Source organism: Lasioglossum baleicum, chromosome 9, assembly GCF_051020765.1.
Source record: "Lasioglossum baleicum chromosome 9, iyLasBale1, whole genome shotgun sequence".
In the NCBI taxonomy this organism is placed as follows: Eukaryota; Metazoa; Arthropoda; class Insecta; order Hymenoptera; family Halictidae; genus Lasioglossum; species Lasioglossum baleicum.
Genome location: NC_134937.1, coordinates 15,145,217 through 15,167,135, shown reverse-complemented (window position 1 = coordinate 15,167,135; position 21,919 = coordinate 15,145,217). Strand labels below are relative to the sequence as shown.

Sequence of the window (21,919 nt, the reverse complement as noted above, 5' to 3'; positions counted from 1 at the left end):
TATAAATACCTGAGGAATATTTAGCGAGGCTCGAGATCCATCGGTACACAAGATCCACCAACTTGATCGATTCCCACGAAGCTATTGAGGTCACGCAAGTGGACGTTCAAGTGAAAATACTAAACTCACTAAGCACGCAGTTCTTTCGCTCGCCGCGCAGACACTCTTCGAATTCCTCTCTCTAACGTCCCATGAAACGAAAAAAAGAACGTGAACAATTAACTCCGGATTATCGATCACCGATGTTTTATTTCCGAGCACTTATTAACTAAAAACCTAGAAACGCCGCGGTAATTGATCGTCTATAAAGGCTAATTGCAAGCGAGCACGTGGAGCCGAGCGGTTGCCGGATGCAATAAAAATCGATCAAGGTTGCCGTTCCGTCTCGTGCTTCCTCGAGATCAGTATCCTGGGACCAGTGTTCCACAAAAAATCTTCCGATGAACAAAATTCGGATTCTAAATACTCGCGAATACTGGAACTTGGTGTTCTCACGAAATTCTTAACGGAGCTGCGAGCTATTTCTTGTAGCTGGTAGCACGATGACAGATGAAGTCTCGAGACCTGAGGATTTTGGACGATCTCCAAAATTCCGACAATGTTTCCACTAACATCGAAATTTTTGGCAAGTTCTTCCTGGATAAACGACACAATTCCGAAACGAACTCGACGAACCGGTTCCTCGATTTTCAATTTTAAGCTGTGTCTACGCTGGAGCAACAGCGAGCAACCTTTCTGTCGCACCTTTTGTTGGTCTCTTCATTTTTTATTAAGTGTACCGATTAAAACACAGGAGGCGACGGAAAATTCCTTGATGTTCCTTCAGAGTGTGGCCCTAGCTTCAAAGATTTATAGGTTTTATAAGATTTATAAGGCGAGGCGAGGTGTTTAGAAAAGAGGATGATTTTTGGTTGCAACGATGAGTTCCTTCTTGGATAAATGACACTATTATGAAACGATTTTAATTAACCTGGTCTTCCATTTCAATTTCTACAAGGTTTCAATAGTTCACCGAAGTGTTTAGTAAAAGATGATTTTTGGTAGCAACGACGAGTTCTCCGTGGATAAATGACACTATGAATGGAACAACTTTAACGACCCGGGTGTCTGATTTTAATTTTTATAGGGACCCAGGACCTCACTGAGATGTTCACTGAAGTATGATGACTTTTGGTAGCAGCGATGAGTCCCCGTGGGTAGACGACACAATTCTGAAGCGAACTTAACGAACCAGGTCCCCGATTTTAATTGTCGTAGGAATCCAGAAGCTCACCGTGGTGTTTACCGAAGAAGAAATGGTTTTTGGCAGCAACGACCGATTTGCAGAAGTATAAACAACGCAACGTTGCTCCGCTGGTGTCGCGGTGACAACTGAGGCCTCCGGTTTCGCGCGTCTCTAGAGACTCCCGAGACCCCACCAAAGTGTTCACAAAAGTCGAGGTACCAGGTGTCAGAGGGCCTCCAATCCAACGTACCCAGGTGAGCCGCAGGTGACGGTGCTCGCGAGGAATGCTTCTTCGAAACGAGGGAACATTCCAGCCGTCCACCATTTTTTGAATCGACCAGGGCATTGTTTACCAGGTGAAGGAGACGATTACACTTTCATTTATTCCTGCGCAGTGTTCGTGGAAATTGAAAAAGCCAGGCTCTACACGCGCCAGGCGAGTCTCTCGACTCAAATAAAACGAATTTGAATAAACCGGTGATTGGCCTATGGGCAGTGGATCTTCGCGCGATGTTATTGAACGTGTTAGCTTTACCACAGAATTTGCAAGGTTTTACAGACCTGTTCGGCGAAATTGTTTTGCGGTTTGTTCCCTGGAAGAAATTATTTTACGGCTGTTCTTCCGAAAATTTGGACTGTGGTCTCTGCGATTTGAGATTTGAAGAAGGAACATGAGAAACAGATTTCTAAGTAAAATTGAAGATCTTTTTAGTTGTGGGAAGGCTTTCAATTAAAATATAATGTTTGCTAACGTTTAATACAATTTCCTAATGTAATATTTAATTCAACCTATTTCATCAGGCATTATAATTTACAAACGTAATTATTTCTTGAAAATGATCTAAATTAAGATCGAAACGTTGAAGTTAATGTGGTAATTTTTATAATTTATAATTTTGATAGCATTAATATTATTTGTCTCATACAATAATATTGTATTTTTAACTCTCTGGAACCAGTTCAAAGAAAAATAAAATTTAATGTACTCTTTATAAGGAAAACAGTGAATGTTCACGAGAAAGAAATTTCTATTTGGTTTCTGTTTTGTATAATTTATTAAAAGAATTTTTATTTTGTCTAATAATTATACACTGTATTCTTAATTCACTCTAACTGGTTATGAAGCGAATAAAGTTTTGCCTAATTTTTAATTGTGATAAGTTTTGCTTCAAAAAACTGAAGTAAGATATTAATGAGATATAAATGAGGCTTAAAGTAAAAAATTAATGAGCTTGGAACGAAGAAAATTGTAATTATAATTTTAATTTTAATGTGACGCGTTAAAAATGTGTGAAAATTTTCATAATGATTTTTCCAGATCTGAGCACCACTGCCCCCCATACTTTCACGCCATCCGGTGTTCCAGAAGGAGACCTGATGAAGGAAGTTGTCATAGCGAGAAAAAGGGTGAAAGAAGGGGGGAATCGGTCATGCCTACCGGTCGGCGTTTACCTTGAGCGATTTCTTATCGGCTTATTACGTCCTTTTTCAAGCAGTTTTTGTTTCCCGTTGAACGATGATCATGGTACCTCTCGACTTTAACAGATTATCTCAATCCATGGTACAAGCGAAAGGGGAACAGAATTCAACCGGCGGATGCCTCGAGCTTATTTGAAAACAGACTGCGCCAAATTCAAGGTCGATTACTTCACGGAAGTACCAATTTTTTCGTTTCGATTTACAAGATATTGCGCAGTTATTTCGTACCTGTGTTAAAAGAATTCTTGTATTAGACGTTATGTTAACGATGCTCATTGTTTTCTACCCGAAAAGTGCCATTTTTGTTGGACCAAAAGATCCTATGTATTTCAAAATGATCCCAATTAATATAGACTGCGGATTTTATGCATTTATTAAGTCATTTAAGTACGTCAATGTATTCTTTTCAGCTTAATAGAATAATTAAAAGAAGAATACAATTTTTATTTGACTCCTGTGTCTTGCAATCAATGCGAACATTTTTTATTTTGCATAAAGATCCGCAGTCTACTAATTAATTATAAAAATCATATTAAGTCAGTTAACACTTTCAGACACACACACAAGTAGTATGAAAATTTACGATATTCATATAAAAGCCTGCGGATTTTTATAAAAATAATATTTTCTGTTGCAAGAAACAGGAGTCTCAAATCAAAATTGTTTTCTTCCTTCAATCGTGTTATATATGTCATGTTAATACGTTTAAAGTAATGTGTATAATCCACTTACTATTATGAATTTTATCTTTTCATTTTTATCGTAAATGCATAAAGTCTACATTACGTTATGATATGACAAAATAAAAATTGTCTGTGTCGATTGCGAGAAATAGAAACCAAATTGGACGTTAATTCTTTCCTTAATGATTTTGATAGAGGAGAAATCATATATCGACATCTTCAATTTTGAAAATTCTCCTACTATTATGAATTTCATTTTCTCAATTTTCTTATAAATGCATAAAGATCCGCAGTCTAGTTATGACACAAGCAGATTGAAAACTTCGTAATATTAAGATTCCAGCAAAATATTCCAATAATTCTCTATAACGTTACGAACGCTAGGAATACATTAAAGATATCGCAATTAGAAAATTAATATTCTTACGCCACCGGGCACGATTCGACGCAAACATTTATTTTTCACGTTGCCAATGTGGATGAAAATATGGAACGTTTCACTTTCGCTCCTTCCGTTCCTGGTGGCAATCGCAGCCACCCACTCGGTGTCGTTCATTCATCCAGCAATCATTTCCTCCGTCGTAATGAGACGCACCACCTACGATGCACTCGATGTAAATTACATTTCTTTCGTTCGGGGAACGGATTACGAGCACCGCGTCGAAACGCGCCGATGCATAAATAATTCCAAATGGAATGTTTCATTATCGAGAATACCAAATGAGCACGGATATGAAAATTACGCGAGATCAGTGGACCTATTTATTCATTTATGCTAAATTATGAATACCACGCTGAAATAGAATTTCTGAGATGAATTAATACAAATCTTGATAAGCGGGATACATATGTACATTTCAACGATTGACTTTTCTTTTGGAGTTTATTTAAATTGTAGGAAGTGTAGACGAAAGAAGTATAAATTATTGAAGTGATTATCATCATTTTCTACGATCATTTACCATGAGAATGTTCAATCTGTCTCTTTCATAAAAATCCGATAACCTTTTTAATAAAATATTTTGTAACCATGCGTAGGCCGTTTTTAGCATCTGCGTAATTTGGAAATCTTTTACCGTATATAAGAAATGCAAGGATCTGAATTATCTATCCCTCGGACTCCTGCGAGTTCTAGATCTATGACTAATACAGTTTTATTCCGATATAAGACGATGGTTCGGGACCATCTTCGAACCAGCAGTTATTGAGAATGTATGAAAGGATTTAAAGTTTTATCATTTTTTCGTTGAATTGTATAATATTGCATTCAGCAAAGTTGAAAATGTTCGGTCCCCTGAGTGAAAGTTTAACCCAATTTTCTTATTTCGAAATAAAAAAGCGTCGTCTTATGTCGGAATAAAATGTATATTGACAGTCACGAATGAGAGAGACTCTGGCACAGCATGCGGAGGGCGAATATTTGATAAAAGTGTGATGGAGTGTTGAAGATAATGTCGAGTACTATAATTATCTCACGCGTTTGTTTCTCTTGCGGCTTACGTGACGAATAAACTTTAAACGGTTCTTGTTGGTTAAAGCGAGGTTGAGGAGGATGATGGCTATTATACGGAAAATTAGCATGCGAAATCGGTGTTTTTAGCTTATTATTTGGTCGTTGAAACAGTTTCTTACCCGGCCCGTTCCGGAGTCTATTCTCATCCACGTTGTTAACGTTGTTGGTTCGAGGGGGAATACCTGGTTCGCGAATACCTGAGAATGAAACCGGTCTCTCGAAATCGCCTAAGCCGAGGGCACAAAAGAACGCCGGTTCGAAGTAAATAATTTCATTTTCAAGCGTAGATAATGCAGTCGGGCGCCTTGCTTTCCCTTTTTCCCCTTTGTTCTGGCCCACACAAGTTAATCCACGCGCGAGCTTACGGCATCTGCCGACACAATCAGAGACAAAACAGATCAATTATTCAAGATTCAATTTTAACCATACGAATAAGAGACAATAGTGATGAAATATCTGGCAGCAGTGTCTTTTGCTTTATGTAATTTTATTTGTGCGAAAAATAATATGAAAAAAATAATTGAATATTTATTACGATAAAACTACTTGCCGTGATTAAAGTTTATCCATATAAATTTTGCTTCACTTTATTTCCTGCAAGAAATCACAATAATAATCACAATAATTTAATGTGAAGTTAGTAAACTATTTATTACAATAAAACTTACTTTATTTTTATCGATATAGTGTCTTTTATTTTATTTTATATCGAATATCTTAACCGTGAGGCTGAAATAAACAATTTTATTATTATTATATGCTCTGTGATTCAGCAGCATGAACAACATGAAAATTCTAAACTAAAATTGTTAATTCATTGCTAGAACCATAATCTATGACACCACTGCCGCGAATAACAAAGTCTCTGTATACGTAATAAAGTGAGAAAACATTGAAAACGATGCCGTAAGCACGATTCCTTTCGAATCGATGATTCCGGATCTTCGACGCTTACGTTTATTTTCACGAGAACCGAACGATGACATAATCTCGTCACTCTCTTTCACGGATTTATGGTACTCGCATATGTATGACTTAATAACAGGTGTTTACAATGCGTCGCATTATTTGCACCATTCCATTGTTTTATTCGAATTCTCGAATTCTCGATTCCCTATTTATGGGCATTTCCTTCCAAGATTGATCGACAAACACCGATAAATATCCCAGGTTGATTAATATTCCACAGTTCGAAGCTGACGGTAGTTAATTAGCACTATCTCGGGGGATTCGGAACTCCTCGGACACTGTAAAATATTTTTGAAGTGTTAATGACAGAAAATTATATTTATACACACACCGCTATCTACGAATTTACATAACTGTTTTTAGCGTAATGCTAATTGAGGCATAGAAATTAGTCAAATCGTGGGATTAGTAAAAAGTTCATAAAAGACACTCGTTTTTGACACATTAACTTACTTTTACGAAGTTATGGTGTCGCCTGAGAGACTATGAGCTTGAGAACACGTTCCTAAATGTTCAGACAATTTGCTTGTATCTAACATATTCTAAAAATGTCCCACATTAGGTTCTACCATTCACTTCTTTAAAATCGTCAGTCAAGATATGAAGAAGATTTATGTTAAATAAATTGAATCGTTAATTTAATCGAATACCTATGATTATTAATACAATTTAGTGCAAAGAAAGAATTTTAAAAATACACACAAAACGTATTACGTATTTAATATATGTATTTTCAATCCTTAAGAGAGAGAGAGAGTGAACTATTGGCATCGATGCGGCCTCACTAATACTTATTTAATGTCTAACTATTAATAATATTTAATGTGTTTGTGGATTTAGATAAAATCTTACTATTGGGTTGACAAGAAAGTAATTTCGGTATTTTAAGGTGAAATAAAACCGAAAATCTTTATTCAAACGATGAACTTTAATCAATCAAATATTTTCTTATTTATTCCTTTTTGCAAAAGATCGTCGAACGAAAGGGAAAATATCTTATTCACTAAAGTTCATTGCCTGAATAAAAAGAATTGGGTTCTACTAGGTCGGAAAGAAAGTTCTTACGGTTTTTGTTATTTTGATTTTATAATAAAAACCGCAAGAACTTTCTTTCCAACCTAAAATATTTCACATTAAAATACCGAAATTACTTTCTTGTCAACCCAATATCGCACTACGTTTCTATTTACCATTTCGATAGACATTAATATTGTACATAATTTAATCGAATCATTGCATTTTTAAAGTGCATGAAAATTAGAAAGTGAAATTTGTGGAAAGACTTTGACCAGGTTGAGAAACAAAAATTAATAACTAACGGTCGAACTAATCTTCCCCGTTTAGCAGGTGCAGTTAACAGTGGTTTGCCATTATCGACGACCGATGTTAAATTCAAAATGGCGAGCGACCAAGCGCGTGCAGTCTGGTTTTCAATTTCTAAGTCGCGCAAATCAATGCGCCGGCATGCTCCGCTCCCAACGTGACATCAACATCACAATGAGACACGATGAGTTAGCGTTCAGGAATTCAGGAGAGATAAAACAGGACTCCGTAACGGTGGCTGGGGCTAACGCATCCCTTCAGCCCTTCGTGCTCTATCTGCAAGTGCTCCGGAACGTTAATGGTCCGCTGTCGGCTCAAATAGAGGCAATGATAAAACGCGGAAAACAGACCGAGAAAAACGAACCAATGGCACCGTGAATATTTAACGCTGGAACTGCCAGACAAGTCAAAATCACTCGTTCCACCTTTTTTTTTATTTTATCGAAATCGTGGGGGTTTTTTCGTGACAGATTTTTAAACGAATTTATTTATTCACGTACAATCAGTCGTATAATTGATGCCGCACACTTTAAACCACAATAACTTTATCTGCCAACCTATAGAAGGATCGATTTAGTAAATGACGCAAGTTGCTTTTTACGACTTGTTTATCTGAGGCTGCAACCAAGATTTAAAAATATATCTCGTGGATTCATGTAAATTATACATAGCTGACGATTTTTTATCGAAATTTGTTAAATCGTTTCCGAGTTATAAAGGTTAAAAATGGTGAAATTTATAGTCTTCTTGGATTTTCTGACTATCTTTGGCTTTAATTCTGTATGTATTCGGCGATTTCCACCATTTTCAATTGTTCTTCAATGAAGGTTCTCAATGATAACCTTTCTGGATTGAATTCTTATTATTCTTTCACGCAGTATTAGTGCTTGTAAATGATAACCAGCGGATGTTATGCATGTATGACAAAAACGAGGAGGAGTAATTTAAAACAGTAAAAACATCAGAAGAATTTAAAAAAAAACTGTTACATTATTTTCAACCTATTAAACATAATTAACAAAGAAAATAAATTTCTACTTTACTTCACAGTTTGTTGCCATTCAGGTAGAAAATTTTCATTCTGCATAAAGATCTGCTGTCTGTAATTGTAAATATACATTTAGATTAATTTAAACATACATTTGATAATAAATATGGTTTTCTTACTATGGCTCTAATAACTCGACTGTAGAAATAACTGCGAAAATATGAATAAAAAATCGCTATTTCTCACCAAAGCGGATAAAAGTATAATTTCGATAATTTTTCGCGGATTCTTTGAACGAGTAGATTCGCATCGAAGTTTTCCAGGAAGAATCGAATCGGTACGAAATGCAGAGGAATGGAACCGCGCCCAAGGGTCGAACAATGAGCATACGCGAGTGGGAGAAGGGACGCATTCCTTCCGTACACGTACAGACGCATCGTGAATGCCCGTCGAACGCACTTCGGTTCGTTCCACCTATGGAATACCGGCGCGGAACGCCCGTTGAACCGTAGACACTAATTTGCGACGCTAATGAACCCCAAGAAAGACCCGGACGTTTCTTTTCACGTCTCCTCCTCGCGAGTTCAGTGCGGCAGACACGCGCGAACCATTTCGAACCGATAACGTTCGCTATTAGTAGATTGCGGATTTTTATGCAAAATACAAATTGTCTACATTAATTACAAGATACAGGAGCTACATACTTAGACATTAATTTCTTTTGTGAATAATTTCACTCACTTCAATGTAACATAACATGAAAGTGATATACATATAGTAGGACCTCGATTAACCGGATCCCGATTATAAACAAATATGCGTTTAAATATGATTAGTAGACTGCGGATCTTTATGCAAAATAAAAATTGTCTGCATCGATTGCAAGAAATAGAAACTAAATCGAATGTTATTTCTTCCCTTAACAATTTTAATATAGAGGAGGAACCATATATTGACATCTTGAATTTTAAAAATTTTTCAACAATTTTGAATTTCATGTCCTCAATTTTGCTATAAATGCATAAAGACCCGCAATCTAATGATTATATTATGAAGGGAAATACATTTTCAAAAATAAAAAATTAATTTTGTAATACAATGTACATTTTAATTATGTCCCTCAGGTCTCGATTATCCATCGGACCTTAATTTATCCAGGCTGTTCGTCTCCCGATCAAGCCGGTTAATCGAGGTAAGTTAAAAAGAAAGAAAATTTTACAGAAGAGCCATTTCAAAATTACCTAAAATTGACAACTTTTTATATTGTATACAACAAACTTAGAAATTGAAATAATTTGTTGTTATTTAGGTACTGGGTTAATTGTCATGTGCATATATTAGTTATAAAGTACATCACAATTTGAATATATATACAATACATATAATTACACCTGTTTTTCAGAAATGTATTTTGTGTTGTGTCACTTTTCTTATATTTTCACTGTATTATATGTATATTTGATCCAGTTATTTTTGTTTTACACGCATAAAATCCGCAGTCTAGTTATCACAGGTCAGAAAATTGAATTTGCTGGTTGTTACCCGAGAAGCCTCTGAAATTAACCACTTGCCCCATAATTTAATATCGTGTCAGACTCGTGATGAAAATTCAGAATAGAGTCTTATATGTATAAATATAATACATATACAGTTACTCTCGAATATTAATTCGGACGCTATAAAAAAGACAATAACTTTTTTAATATTGTACTATACGATTTGAACTCTTTTGGGAAGCTAGAGCAATGAGTTTACTACAGGATATGAAAAGAAATTTGTTCAAAAATTGCAATTGATCGGAATTATAGAAAAAACACTAAAAGTTGCATTTTACAACTTTTTTATGTGGGCCTATATTGAAAATTTAAAAAATACGTTTTATTAATTTCTTTTGCTATTAATTTCCTTTAAACTGAAATAAAATTCTACTTTGGTTTTGTAATGTACATCTACATAGTTGAAGTTGTCATAGTTGCTCACCACACTCGATTACTTCAGGTTTGCAAAATAATAAGAGGTTCATCTATTTAACTTTGTTAACGGAACAAGTACATGTTTCTGAATAAAGCTGTAAATTGGACAATGAGTTTCTTGTAATAATTGTTTTATTATATGATAAACGACAAGAAATTTCGAAAACGGGTCATCTCAATGGACAGCTGTCTACCTCTATCGAATCTATAAGAACTAAAGCACAGACTTAGTAACTTAGCACCACAGACTTGAGAACCATACAGACATTGCATGCAATGCATTTTTCTGTCTACGGTTCTAAATTACCGACTCTGTAGAAAATGCTCCCGTACGATAGCGGACTCTACTGAAATGAAACGGTCAGCTAGCGAACTACATGAGGTTGCAACATAAAAGATATGGAAGCCAGAGGAGGAAGCCAGATTTCATGTATGCATATATCTCATAGACACTCATAGAGCGCTTTTGACTACTGAAAAATCCTATCTTTGCATTATCGAGAAATGAGAAGGCGCATCTCGCATGATCTCGCACCTTTGCAATTCTGGAAACGAGAGTCTACCCCCTTGTACGGCAACTTACAAAATTACAAAATACAAAAAAAAATTCGTTTTTATGTATATGCTCTTCCTAATACACATTTGATAGTGTTCTACATTCGACCACTGTACAAACGAATTGCATGAATAGCATAATTGCAAGCCCAGCCCACGTACTCGTCCGAATTCATAACCTGCCTACTATAATATGAAAGCTAATTTTGCCCTTGACGTGCCGATTGCGGACGGTTGTGGACAGTCTGTTGAGAAGTCGCAGTACCGCGAAGTTTAAGTGTTCGAGAGGAAAGGGAAATCATCGGCGCATCGGATTTTGTATAAATATTTATGGAAATACTAACGGTAATATATATTTCATTTTAGTACTCGTTCATTTTTACTTTACTCTTATTATTTTAAATAGTGCTAACTCATTTTATCAATATTACAATTTGGAGAATAGTGGAATAGTTCGGAGAATATGTGTTATTGCGGATTATCTAATAATGTAAATGCAATAAATCAATCATTGTACAAAATAATTTCTACATAAAGATATTGTTTGTAATTATAACTTACAATTATATACTGGCTGTGCTTCTAAGAATAAGTATAAACTTTATTTTATATATAAAATACTTACTTGTAAAAAGATATATTTGTATGACGGTTTTGTTGTTCCTTACAACATGGTTGTGCACCATTTTTCCAAATGTTTACGAAATAATGCATAAATACATATAATTGAATTACACGTTTTGTTTCTATGTGAATCAATGTATATATACATAATACAAATTTGCATAAAAGACCGCAATTTATTAATAAGTTACAGTTTAAAATATATTTCTTTATTAAACATAAGTGAATATAATTATTTGTATATGTTTGTCTCGGATAAAGGGACTGTACAAAATAACGATAAATGTATAATCCAGTACGAATTTCTTATACAAACAACATATTATACATAGTTATTTTAGAATGTTTAATCGGATGATGGAATGATGATCGCTAATGGAAATAGAAATGACAATATTTTACAAACAGCAATAAAACGATGGGCTCGATCGTTAATTGTTAATATGGCTAAAACTTAAGTCTACATACGACATAACAAACGTTATTTACAGATATTTGTTTCAAGGTACACAGACGCCGCGATGAGTAATTGTTTTAACACATCAGGGACGATCTCAGCCACTGCAAGAAACAGAAAGTTGATACAATAATTCATACAAGTTCATACAATAATTTAGTCTTTTGTAAATGATTCATTTTTTCATACAATCAGCATTCGTTTTCGTTAAATCGTATATTCTGCTTTACAGCAATTAATATTCACGATACAGTAAGCTGTACGATTTTTAGTTCAGCGAAGAATGGAAAAATATTTTTAATTTCACATATACATATACACATTCCCAGTCAGCCAGGCCGTCCTCGAGCAGATATCGAGCACAGTCTGCAATCGTACGATGCCAGCAGATGGCGAGCATTAAGCTGTCAGAACGCGCTCGAAGCTGAGGATGCTCGGAATCTGCTCGATTTTGGACAGCACACCCTGCCTGCATAAAGAGATACTTATTCGGACGCAGAAGTATGTCGTTCTGTTGGCACAGCCTACTGTCCAAAATCGAGCATGTTTGCTTACTGGGTACATATTGGTATACAGGGTGTTTCCGAAATCATGGTACAAGCGGTCAGGTGGTTACATGCAAAAACAAATCGAAAAGAAGGAATAACATTTTTTTTGTTCAATGTCTTGTTCTCGAGAAAATCTAGTTTAAAGATCGGTCGGGTTCGCGTGCTTACTTTAGTTTAGTATTTAGCATTTATGAAAAAGTAATACAAACCTCTGCTAAGCTTAACTTTATGGTTCCGTTTTGTAAGGGATCCTTACTCTCGAATATACCTGAAATTATATTCAAAATATTAACAATCGTGTTTAGCAAAATCAGTGATATTACTAAATGTAAAAGTATCGATATTTCACATACCGAACGCGTCGCTCAAGTGCAATATCGCCGAGACGAAATCACCGAATCGAAGCGTTCCATCCTTCCTCATGTACCGTAGAATTAAAATTGAAAGCACATCCGTGTTCAATTGAAATCCTAATAGAAAATATTTCTCTTAGATCGTTCGCACCATATATTTCAATATGATTTCAAGATAGGAACCTACCAACTTCCAGCAAGGCATCGCGTAAACGTTCAGCCTTTAGAATACCAGTCTTCTCTTTCGTGTGCTTTTTGAAAGCGGCCTGCCAGTATTTCAAACTGCACATGAGATCCTTGAAATCGTTGAATTTTAACCGCCCGCTTCCGGAACTCTGTATAATAACGAGTCAAGGAAAACAAGGAAAACGTAAAAGAAATAATGTGCTAGTATATTTGCACACCATTTTACAATTTAGAAAATGACAAAAATTAAAATTCAGCTTAAGGATACGTCCATTGTGAGGACCACTTGTCGACATACTTCCATGCAGGCGCAGCTTTTGATGTAATCTGTAAATTGATTCTTTATTAAACCTTGTCCGCATTATTGGAACAACCGTGGTCCCACGCAACGTTCAAATTACAAATGTTTTAATATGTGTTATTTCAAGTAGCACGCAACCCTCTATTGTCTCGTCAAGTTTCTAATATTGCAACATACAATTGATTCGTAATTGCATATTGCAGTTGATTCGTAGTTGCATTTCCATGATTGACTTCATCTGTTTAGTTACCGTTTGGTAAACAAGCCTCCAGAAGTTCCTGTAGTTCGAAAGCGTTCACCGTCCTGTGCTCGTCGGCAAGTTGCAAGAAAACAGCTTCGTATTGCGAGAAACCCTTGCCTTCTAGGGGTGGTGCTTTCACGATAGCCGATTTCATCAGGGACGGTGGTGTGTCGAGAAGTCTGAAAGAATTTTTCACTTTTTTAAACCTAATTGTTGATTGATTCTACATTGTTTTGTGTCATCTCTAATTTCTTTTGTCTTTTTTATAATTTATAGAATTGCTTTTGGTACTTACTTGAGTTCCAAAGGCTTACTACTGTACACTCGCAACGTGAAACTCGTTTCCTGTGTTGGCTCAAAGGTCGTTGGCACTAACAAATAGCCACCCTGTTCTAGCTGACATCTGTGGCTCACCTGTCGACTATTCGTGTATTGCGAATTCACCAGGGATTTGTTTTTCTTAAAAAATTTTCTATTTATCGATTCCGTGTTGTTTTTCGGCAGTGTGTACGCTGTGAAGCCTATCACCTGAAAGCAATGTAGTCGACGATAAGAATTTATAATTAATCTTCTAAAATATTTCTTATTCGAATATTTGCGGTCTTCTTATAAAGTCTGAATGTTAGGTAGATGCATTGTTTTGCTTAGCAAACGCGCAGATCTTAAGAGACGCAGTTAAATCGTTCTTCACAATATTTATAATGTTTTAAGGAATTTACCTTTGGTTCCATGATGGAGTGCTGGTTCAACGAAACGATTACCTCCTCCATCTCGCTAAGTATCAGATGCAACTGTGGATTGATATGAAAAGTTTCTGCAACAGAAATGCACAAGTGTTAGGATATATCGGTCGTCATTTATATCGTGTAATACTGAACTTCCAGTATTCGACTCATCGAAGTAATCTACAAAACGAACCTTGATTGTTACGACATCCTCCTGCGGTAACGCCTCTCCTCCAACTGCCTTGATAGAGTTTCATTTGCCAAGTGTGTTTGCTATGCAACGATGGTTCATCCCTCGACGTTTCAGCATCAAGATGTACAACTTCCAGGTGAGTGAACGTTCTCACAAAGTCCGAATAGGATATCCTGCAAGTTAATTGGTACATTTTCATTAGTTCGTTTTCATCCGATTAGTTATGGTTCACTCGAATAGAGAACCATCCCCCTTTATCTCTTAATCTTGAAAATGATTCAAATAAAAACTATGTCGTATCGGCGATGTGAAATAATAAATTAGATATCTTTTATGAATTTATATTGGGGTTGCAAATTTATTTTATTTAAGGCTACACACAGATTACATATTACTCAAACATTATTCTTATTTTATTTAAGGAGCTCTTATTATCATATTCGTGACATTTTTCTGATTTAGACGACACCAAAACTGACGCAATTTGGATCGTGTTTACATGCTTAATTTACGATACAGTAGAACCTCAATTATCTATACTAATCAATGTAGTCAGTTCCCAATACATCTTTACTGACTTGTACAATAAATAATGTCCTATATGGGTCTATTTACCTTGAACTATTTACATGCTTTAAATATGTTTCAAATTATGGCATGTTTGGGTTCATTTTAATTAGAAAACTCACTTGGCGAGAAAGTAATTTCGGTATCTCAAGGTGAAATAAAACCTAATTTTTTTATTCAAACAATAAACTTCGATCAATAAAATATTTTCCACTTGGTTCGACGATCTTTTATCATCATTTATCTTTTGGCAAAAGATCATCGAACAAAATTATATTGAAGTTCATTGCTTAAATAAAAAATTAGGATTTATTTCACCTTAAAATACTTTTTTAACAACGCAATAACTTGATACATTTCTCGGTGATCTAGCTTCTATGCTCCTCGAGAGACATGCTGTAGTAATGGGGATGAATTTTTCATAAGTATCGTGTACATCTCTACGGCATATATCGACAATTTACTGTACTGTCCAAGTGGAAGTAGCATGCAGTAGCCACACGCTCTAATTAGAATGCTTCAGCGAAATAATAGAGTTAATCTTTGTAGAGAGGAGATCGACCTGCGCCTGTGACACATATAAAAGAAAGGGACGCGGATAGCACTTTAAAAAAAATCGTTTCACTCACCAGAATTCCCCCTCGGCCATGTTTCTGACCGCTAAACGTTCCCTTTCCATCGGCGGTATTTCATCCCATTCGAGGCCACCTCTTGCCCAAGCGCCGACGTACTCCCCACCAGGACCAAGAGGATTTCTTAATTTTACTAACGGGACTGCTTCGCCACTGAATGTCTCCACCTGCATTTTACGCAATGGTACATCGTGACGCACCAATTGAGACAATCGCAGAACTTCTATTTTCGCGACATCAAACAATTAAAGGGGTACTCTGGTTTTCGAGACCGTTCTCGCACGAATTTTTGCCATTTTTAAATTTACTTCAGAAAATCTACTGAACCTTTCGCATTGGAGTATTACACATATATTCATACCGATATTTGAGGCACACGTACGATTTTTTAAATATAATAAAACCTACATGAGTTATATATTTTTGTATATGTTACAAGTACATGAATGTTTAAAGTGCTAAGGGTTAACCCCCTGCCCTACGATTTATTTTACGGTTTCAATGATTATAACTTTCTTCGTAGTTCGTAATTTGCTAAAAAAGGAGAAAATTTATATCTATTGTATACCTACATGTTCTTCAATAACTATACATTGACAAAACCAAAATAGAATTTCATGTTGGTTTAAAAAATATTTATTAGACTGTCTTCAAAATCTTCAACACGTGTCTGACACGATATTGTAGAGCAAGGGGTTAATTATAATAAAAAATAGCTACGTTGTTTCCCATCACACTCACCCTTACGATAGCGTAGAGTCTGTAGTTGATTCCCATTTGGATGCCGTTGGCAAGTTTTTCCGTGCTGGCACGAATCTAGATCAACAAAAAACCAATTGGCCAGGTTAATAACCATGTCGAATAAATAGTCTAAAAATAAAAAAAGATCTTTCGCGAGGAAATTGCAACTTCGTACCAGCTTTCATCGTTGTCATACGAGTAAAAGGATAATAGACTTCAATCGAGCTAACCCAGGTCTGAAAATTTGAATCGAACACGAACGCGTGTCTGTTCGGCTGGGACGTTTAACCTGATTTCAATTAATTAAGCTTGAGGAACTTGGACCAGAAACATTCAGGGGACTGAGAGGCTGAAATTGTACCAATCTAACGCCAAGAGAACCAAATTTATCCCAGGAATCTTGGCCATGGGTGCCTAGGTCAGGAGGTCTCCTGGCATGTGTCCTTACTCTGGTTAATGTACCTCGACCCTGAGTGAGTTTGATCGAAGTCTGTTAACTTTGATACTCTTAGTCACGGTCATGATTTTTATCTCTAGTCTGCGAATTTATGCGTTTGCAACAACAATTAGTTGGTATAACTTAAAACAGTAAAGACATTAACAGAATTTAAAAATGCTGTTGTATTATGTTCAGCCAATTAAACACATTACTAAAAGAGAAAATTACTTTCTACCTCACTTCAGTTCGTTACACTTAGAACAGCTTTTATTTTTTATAAAGATCTCCAGTCTATTAATCTATCAGTAATTTAAAAATGTTCATAGACTACGTATTACGTGAATAAAATATTTGAAAACTGATTACTTAATTATATTAAATTAAGGTTTTGTCTAACATATTTTTCGACGCATAGTTTAGAAGACACTCGAGAAAAACGATATTGTGAGCATTAAATTAATTATTTTAACGTTTAAGGGCTTTGGGGCACGTTTTCCCGTTATCCTAGGGTGCTCAAACTTTGCACAGATTTTTTTTATTACTTGGAACAACCCTGGGGGTGCTCAATGTTGGGCAATAAATACATTTATTTAAATAAAAATTAAAATAACAAGTTATTTGTTATTTGGATATTCAAATAAAACGGAAAAATAATTATTTATTATTTAAGCAAGTCTAAATGAATTTATTTAAAATAATAAAGTTAATTGTTATTTAACAAATTGTATTTTTATTCATTAATCCGCCCTCCGGACGGGCACGACAAAATACAAGAAATAAGAGAAGACCAAAAACTATTTAATTGATTTCCACCTCAATTCAAATAATAAATAATTTTTTATTTGCAAATGAGAAATAATACATACATCATTTTTGGAATTATTTAAATAAAAAGTTCAGTTATTATTTTCAATTAAAATCACACGTTTATTTATTATTTAAAATAAAATTCGCCCAACACTGGGGGTGCTGTACAAGAAATATTGACAAAAATTTTTGACGAGAGTAAATAAGAGCCACCCTAATATGACATGATATATCAAAAGAAGAAAAGGGGGTAGATATTTTCATGTTGCGAAGAAAGCATCGTCGTCTTATATCGAACGAAAACTATAGCAAGGCGGTTTACCTGCGGTTGATTGTTATTTACAGTACAGGTGATTAGGGACGTCATATCGAGTAGCTTGGCGAGGGCCCTTCCGCAAGCTGTAGGATCTTGTCGTATCGCGATGCTTTCGGTGATTCCCCCGGTGAGATCCGACAGTCCGTCCAGGAGGGTGCCATACTTGAGCGCCTCGTACGAGCCGTGCAACCTGGAACGAACCGAAAAATAAGTTTCACCGATGGAAGAAGGATTGCATTCCCAGCGATCGGCTATCAATTACGCGCGGTAAGGTCGGCCGGGTTCGCGGGAAATCTCATCGTGACGTTCCGGCTATAACGAGATCGCCTATGTTTCTCATCGTTGCGCGTCGAATCCCGGAGAAAACCGGCGTGGCGGTCTCTCTGCCGACGAGTTTGCTAGACCGGACCAGGGAAAGCGGGCGTCTAGAAAATCCGTTGACCCATGACCTTCTTTGCCGCGGATGGTGGAGTACCACGTGTGATCGTGATTTCTCGTGCGCTCATCATCGATTCCCCGAAGAAAGTTCCATTCCGCTGGTCGTTAATCTCCTCGTGGAATCAACTTCTGTTCCCCACTGCACTCTCGGACAAGACGATAGCGCTTGTGGACTATCTTTAACCCTACGACTTCGAATCTACCACATATGTATGTCGTTACTTTCCCTTAGACCGAAGTGAAATTCTATTTTGTTATTGGCGATGTAAACAATTTTTCACGTGTACCAATCTTCCACAGTTTTGATGATTGAAACCTCCCCTTTGCAACAACTTTTGGGTACTGTGATTCCTTCACAAAACGACCAAGAAAAATCATACATCAAGTTTTTTTTGTGTCGATGTAACGCAAAAAAAAATGACTTGATAACACGTTAATCTTAATTTCATCTTTGAATTTTAATTTAATTATAATTTTATTTTTTCTCGGATTGTGGAAAAGAAGAGTTGGATGTATAATGCACTTCATTCGGAAATTCAATGTAGGGTAAATGTACTTGTTACTGCGGGTGTACGTTTTACTGCAGTATTTTTTCCCCAATGAGATCAACCCCTTGCCGTACCTTTTCTTTTACAGTTACAGTGTTTAGAACAACGTCTTTATGCCGAAAAATGTCGTAGAATAGAAGAGAAAATTTATATTTTTTGAATGGATACATTTACTTTAATGCTGAAATATTGATTACAAACGAAATCAAATTTTATTTCATCTAAAATGAAACGCGTAACATTCGTATTCGTTACACTTTGTTAAAAACCTTCATCACGAGTCTGGCTCTTCAAAGTACACCAAGGGGTTAAAATACGTAAAAATAAACATTTCGCCCTGAATTTTGTACAATCTAATGAGATTGTATTCTCGTTAGCGAGACAAACAAAATCGTCAATCGTTCCCATATTTTTTTCTATCTCGATCACCGGAGTTGCTCACATGATTGTACATTCTTTATATTGCTTTAAATTAGGAATAATATTAAAATAAAGTACGATCGAAGTATGATATCGCAGTAATCGGTACAGTTACCCTAGTCTTCGAGAAATTAAACATGGCACACAGTCATTTTGTCCAGGAGTGTAGACGCAGTCTGTGCGATCGGAAAAAACCGATCGATGTCTCGATTGATACCCCGACGGTAACCGACGAAAATCAACGGAGAAACCGATTGTATCTCCGTTCCGTACGATGCCGTTTCTACGGGAATTAGTATTCTAGAGATAACGGGGTTTTCTCTAGGCCCGTCTTGCCAGGCACGCCGCGCCGCCCGATGTATGTATACATGTAACGAACGTAGCACGCGTTATCTGCTCGAGCTTTCGTTTACGCTCGTATACAGACAGGCCAGGTTAGTCTCTAAACCGTAACCATTCACACGAGTAAAGTCAGTCACATGGGTATTTTCTCAGGGAAGACGAGCAGATCCGTTTTCCAATTGTGCCCCGTGTATGGCCTTCCGATTCGGTGTTTCGCAATTACGTACCGCGCGACGGAAAGAGAATCTCCGGAACGGTTCCGAAGCGGTTCACGTGCGGGTTGAAACGGGACGAGATAACTGGGTAATGATGCTCACCCATTTCATTGATTGAATCACGCTTGACGGAAATGAGCGGTTTGACGTGAATGGACATCGAGGGGCCCATTACTTCGCGCAGAATTTCTGTTTATTATCGACAACGGCCGATTGGAAAAATTTGCCACTGAATTAAGGATGCGATGACTCCATCCACAGAATTTTATTTATATGTAATCGTGTAAAATTTAGTCGAGGCGAGAACGATGAATACGATTGTGTGCAAAACAGGCTATCATCGAGTTTATCAGGCAGTTTCCGATTAGATAATCGGTCGATTGTGCGAAGTTAATCGTAATTAGGCTGCGGATTTTATGTAACGAAAGTGTCAACCATAGAACTGTAAAAATATTAGAACAACATTTGAGGATATCGTTACATTATTATCAACCGGTTAAGACGATCAATAGAGGGCATGAATTTTCATTTTCAATTTTTTAATGTAAAATCCGTTGTCTAATAACAGTAAAGTATTAATAGTTGTTTGTGGAGATTATATACGAAGGTTTTGGGAAGCTTCTGGGAGACTTCGCAGTGAGTGGTCGAATTATTGAAGTGCATAAATTGGCAAGGTTTCATTAAAACAATTAATTTTTATAACAATTTTTTATACAATTAATTTCATGATGCATTGAAATGGCTCGTGTACTTTAGAATAAAATTTTCATGTTCAACATGTAAGCTAACGATGCATAAGATTGATTTTGACTCTGTTGAAATATGTTTTGAGAAACGAAATTAATCTATCATTCCACACAAGGAACGATCGATTCAATATCAGTTTATTTCAGTTTGTTTATGAAACCGTTCGTTGCTTGTTCATAGTTCCGTTCAATTTTCTAGCCCGAATGATCCTCACTTGACGTGTTACATTCAAATCGTAAAGACGTGGTTTGCTTGTGCTTTTCTCGTTATCGAAGAAACTGCGTTGAGTCAATTTATACAAAGTGTGCGGTTTATATAATTACATAATCTTAGTTGAACATATGTTGATAAGTGTGAGAATGGAAGAAAGTTGTTTTATTTGGACACCTGCAATTGTTACAGGGGTCAGCGCACCAATGACCGATCTTGAAACACTTCGCTGACTATGTGACTATACCGTTGTCAGTTTGTAAGCAAACGGTAACGCGAGTCCTGCATTGACGTACTTCCGTCCCGTGACCATCTAACGGGGTGATGAAGTCGCTTGCGGATGCGCTATGTCACTTGCAGTCCTTTCCACGCTACTGTTGTCACATTACGGTTTATGTCCTATACAAATATACAGGGTGCACCACTCAATTAATCAGATCAAGAAAAAACGTTATCTCTCACGATATCTCTGCGTGGGTGGAGGCATAGAGGACATTTCAAGGTCACCTTGATTTTTTAATGGAAACACCGACTTTCTGTATTATAAATCGATAGACTAGCGAATTCTGAGTAAAAATGTATTGACCTCCATACGTCCTAAATCAATAGTTAACAATTAGGACATATGAAGATCAACACTTTTATACTCAGAATTTAAATTCTGAGTATCAATTGATACTCTATCGATCTATGGTATAAAAAGTACGACATTCCATTAAAAAAATTAAAGTGACCTTCAAATCTCTACAAAAAAATTACATAAAAACAAAAATTTCTTTGGTATCGTATGAGCTCCATTTTACCATTCAACGTTGTCCTTCAGACATTTGACGTATCTTTAAAAACAACCAAACTTTTTATTAATATTTTCGGCGCATAGGTTCGATCCAATTTGAAGTAACAACCAATTTTGCAAAATTTTAAGTTATTCTCAACGTTTCGATCCGGATATGGATCCTTTTCAAGACCTTTTTAAAAACAACAAATCATTTAAAAAAAAAAAACGGATCCTTTTTAAAAACAACAAAGATATTTGAGTAGGCAACGTTAGGTGACTCACCCTGTATATGTAGTACTGTAGTATGTATAGTAGTTTAGTACTTATACTAACCATAAATATAGTAGTTTAGTCCTAGTACCACTTAGGGGTTAAACATGTAT

General features: G+C 36.1%; 3 protein-coding genes across 6 annotated transcripts in view; 1 reads left to right on the top strand and 2 right to left on the bottom strand.

The window, feature by feature from the left end:
• Nucleotides 1-1,432, bottom strand: part of LOC143212299 (uncharacterized) — a 34,928-nt gene extending 33,496 nt beyond the window's left edge. For 3 of the 4 annotated variants that reach the window (XM_076430928.1, XM_076430932.1, XM_076430931.1), the window contains exons 1-2: nucleotides 1,274-1,432; nucleotides 10-181 (exon numbers count right to left, since the gene is read on the bottom strand). The gene's annotated coding sequence lies outside the window, so the exon portion shown is untranslated. The remainder of the gene's footprint in view (nucleotides 1-9; nucleotides 182-1,273) is intronic. The other variant, XM_076430929.1, reaches the window with a different exon arrangement.
• On the top strand, nucleotides 1,353-6,670 carry LOC143211883 (uncharacterized; the record flags this gene model as incomplete). The annotated part of the gene is given in 4 exon segments (XM_076429970.1): nucleotides 1,353-1,690; nucleotides 2,544-2,579; nucleotides 2,581-2,622; nucleotides 2,624-6,670. Coding segments are annotated over 4 exon segments (531 nt in total), but the record flags the coding sequence as incomplete, so codon positions are not given.
• Nucleotides 6,671-11,519: 4,849 nt separating this feature from the next.
• Nucleotides 11,520-21,919, bottom strand: part of Calpc (calpain C) — a 63,984-nt gene continuing 53,584 nt past the window's right edge. Inside the window, exons 5-16 of the mRNA XM_076430919.1 lie at nucleotides 17,845-18,028; nucleotides 16,277-16,351; nucleotides 15,533-15,702; nucleotides 14,337-14,509; nucleotides 14,138-14,232; nucleotides 13,714-13,946; nucleotides 13,428-13,597; nucleotides 13,145-13,203; nucleotides 12,878-13,025; nucleotides 12,691-12,807; nucleotides 12,547-12,605; nucleotides 11,520-11,893 (exon numbers count right to left, since the gene is read on the bottom strand). Coding sequence (XP_076287034.1) covers nucleotides 11,867-11,893; nucleotides 12,547-12,605; nucleotides 12,691-12,807; nucleotides 12,878-13,025; nucleotides 13,145-13,203; nucleotides 13,428-13,597; nucleotides 13,714-13,946; nucleotides 14,138-14,232; nucleotides 14,337-14,509; nucleotides 15,533-15,702; nucleotides 16,277-16,351; nucleotides 17,845-18,028 — 1,510 coding nt within the window. The 3' untranslated portion in view covers nucleotides 11,520-11,866. The remainder of the gene's footprint in view (nucleotides 11,894-12,546; nucleotides 12,606-12,690; nucleotides 12,808-12,877; nucleotides 13,026-13,144; nucleotides 13,204-13,427; nucleotides 13,598-13,713; nucleotides 13,947-14,137; nucleotides 14,233-14,336; nucleotides 14,510-15,532; nucleotides 15,703-16,276; nucleotides 16,352-17,844; nucleotides 18,029-21,919) is intronic.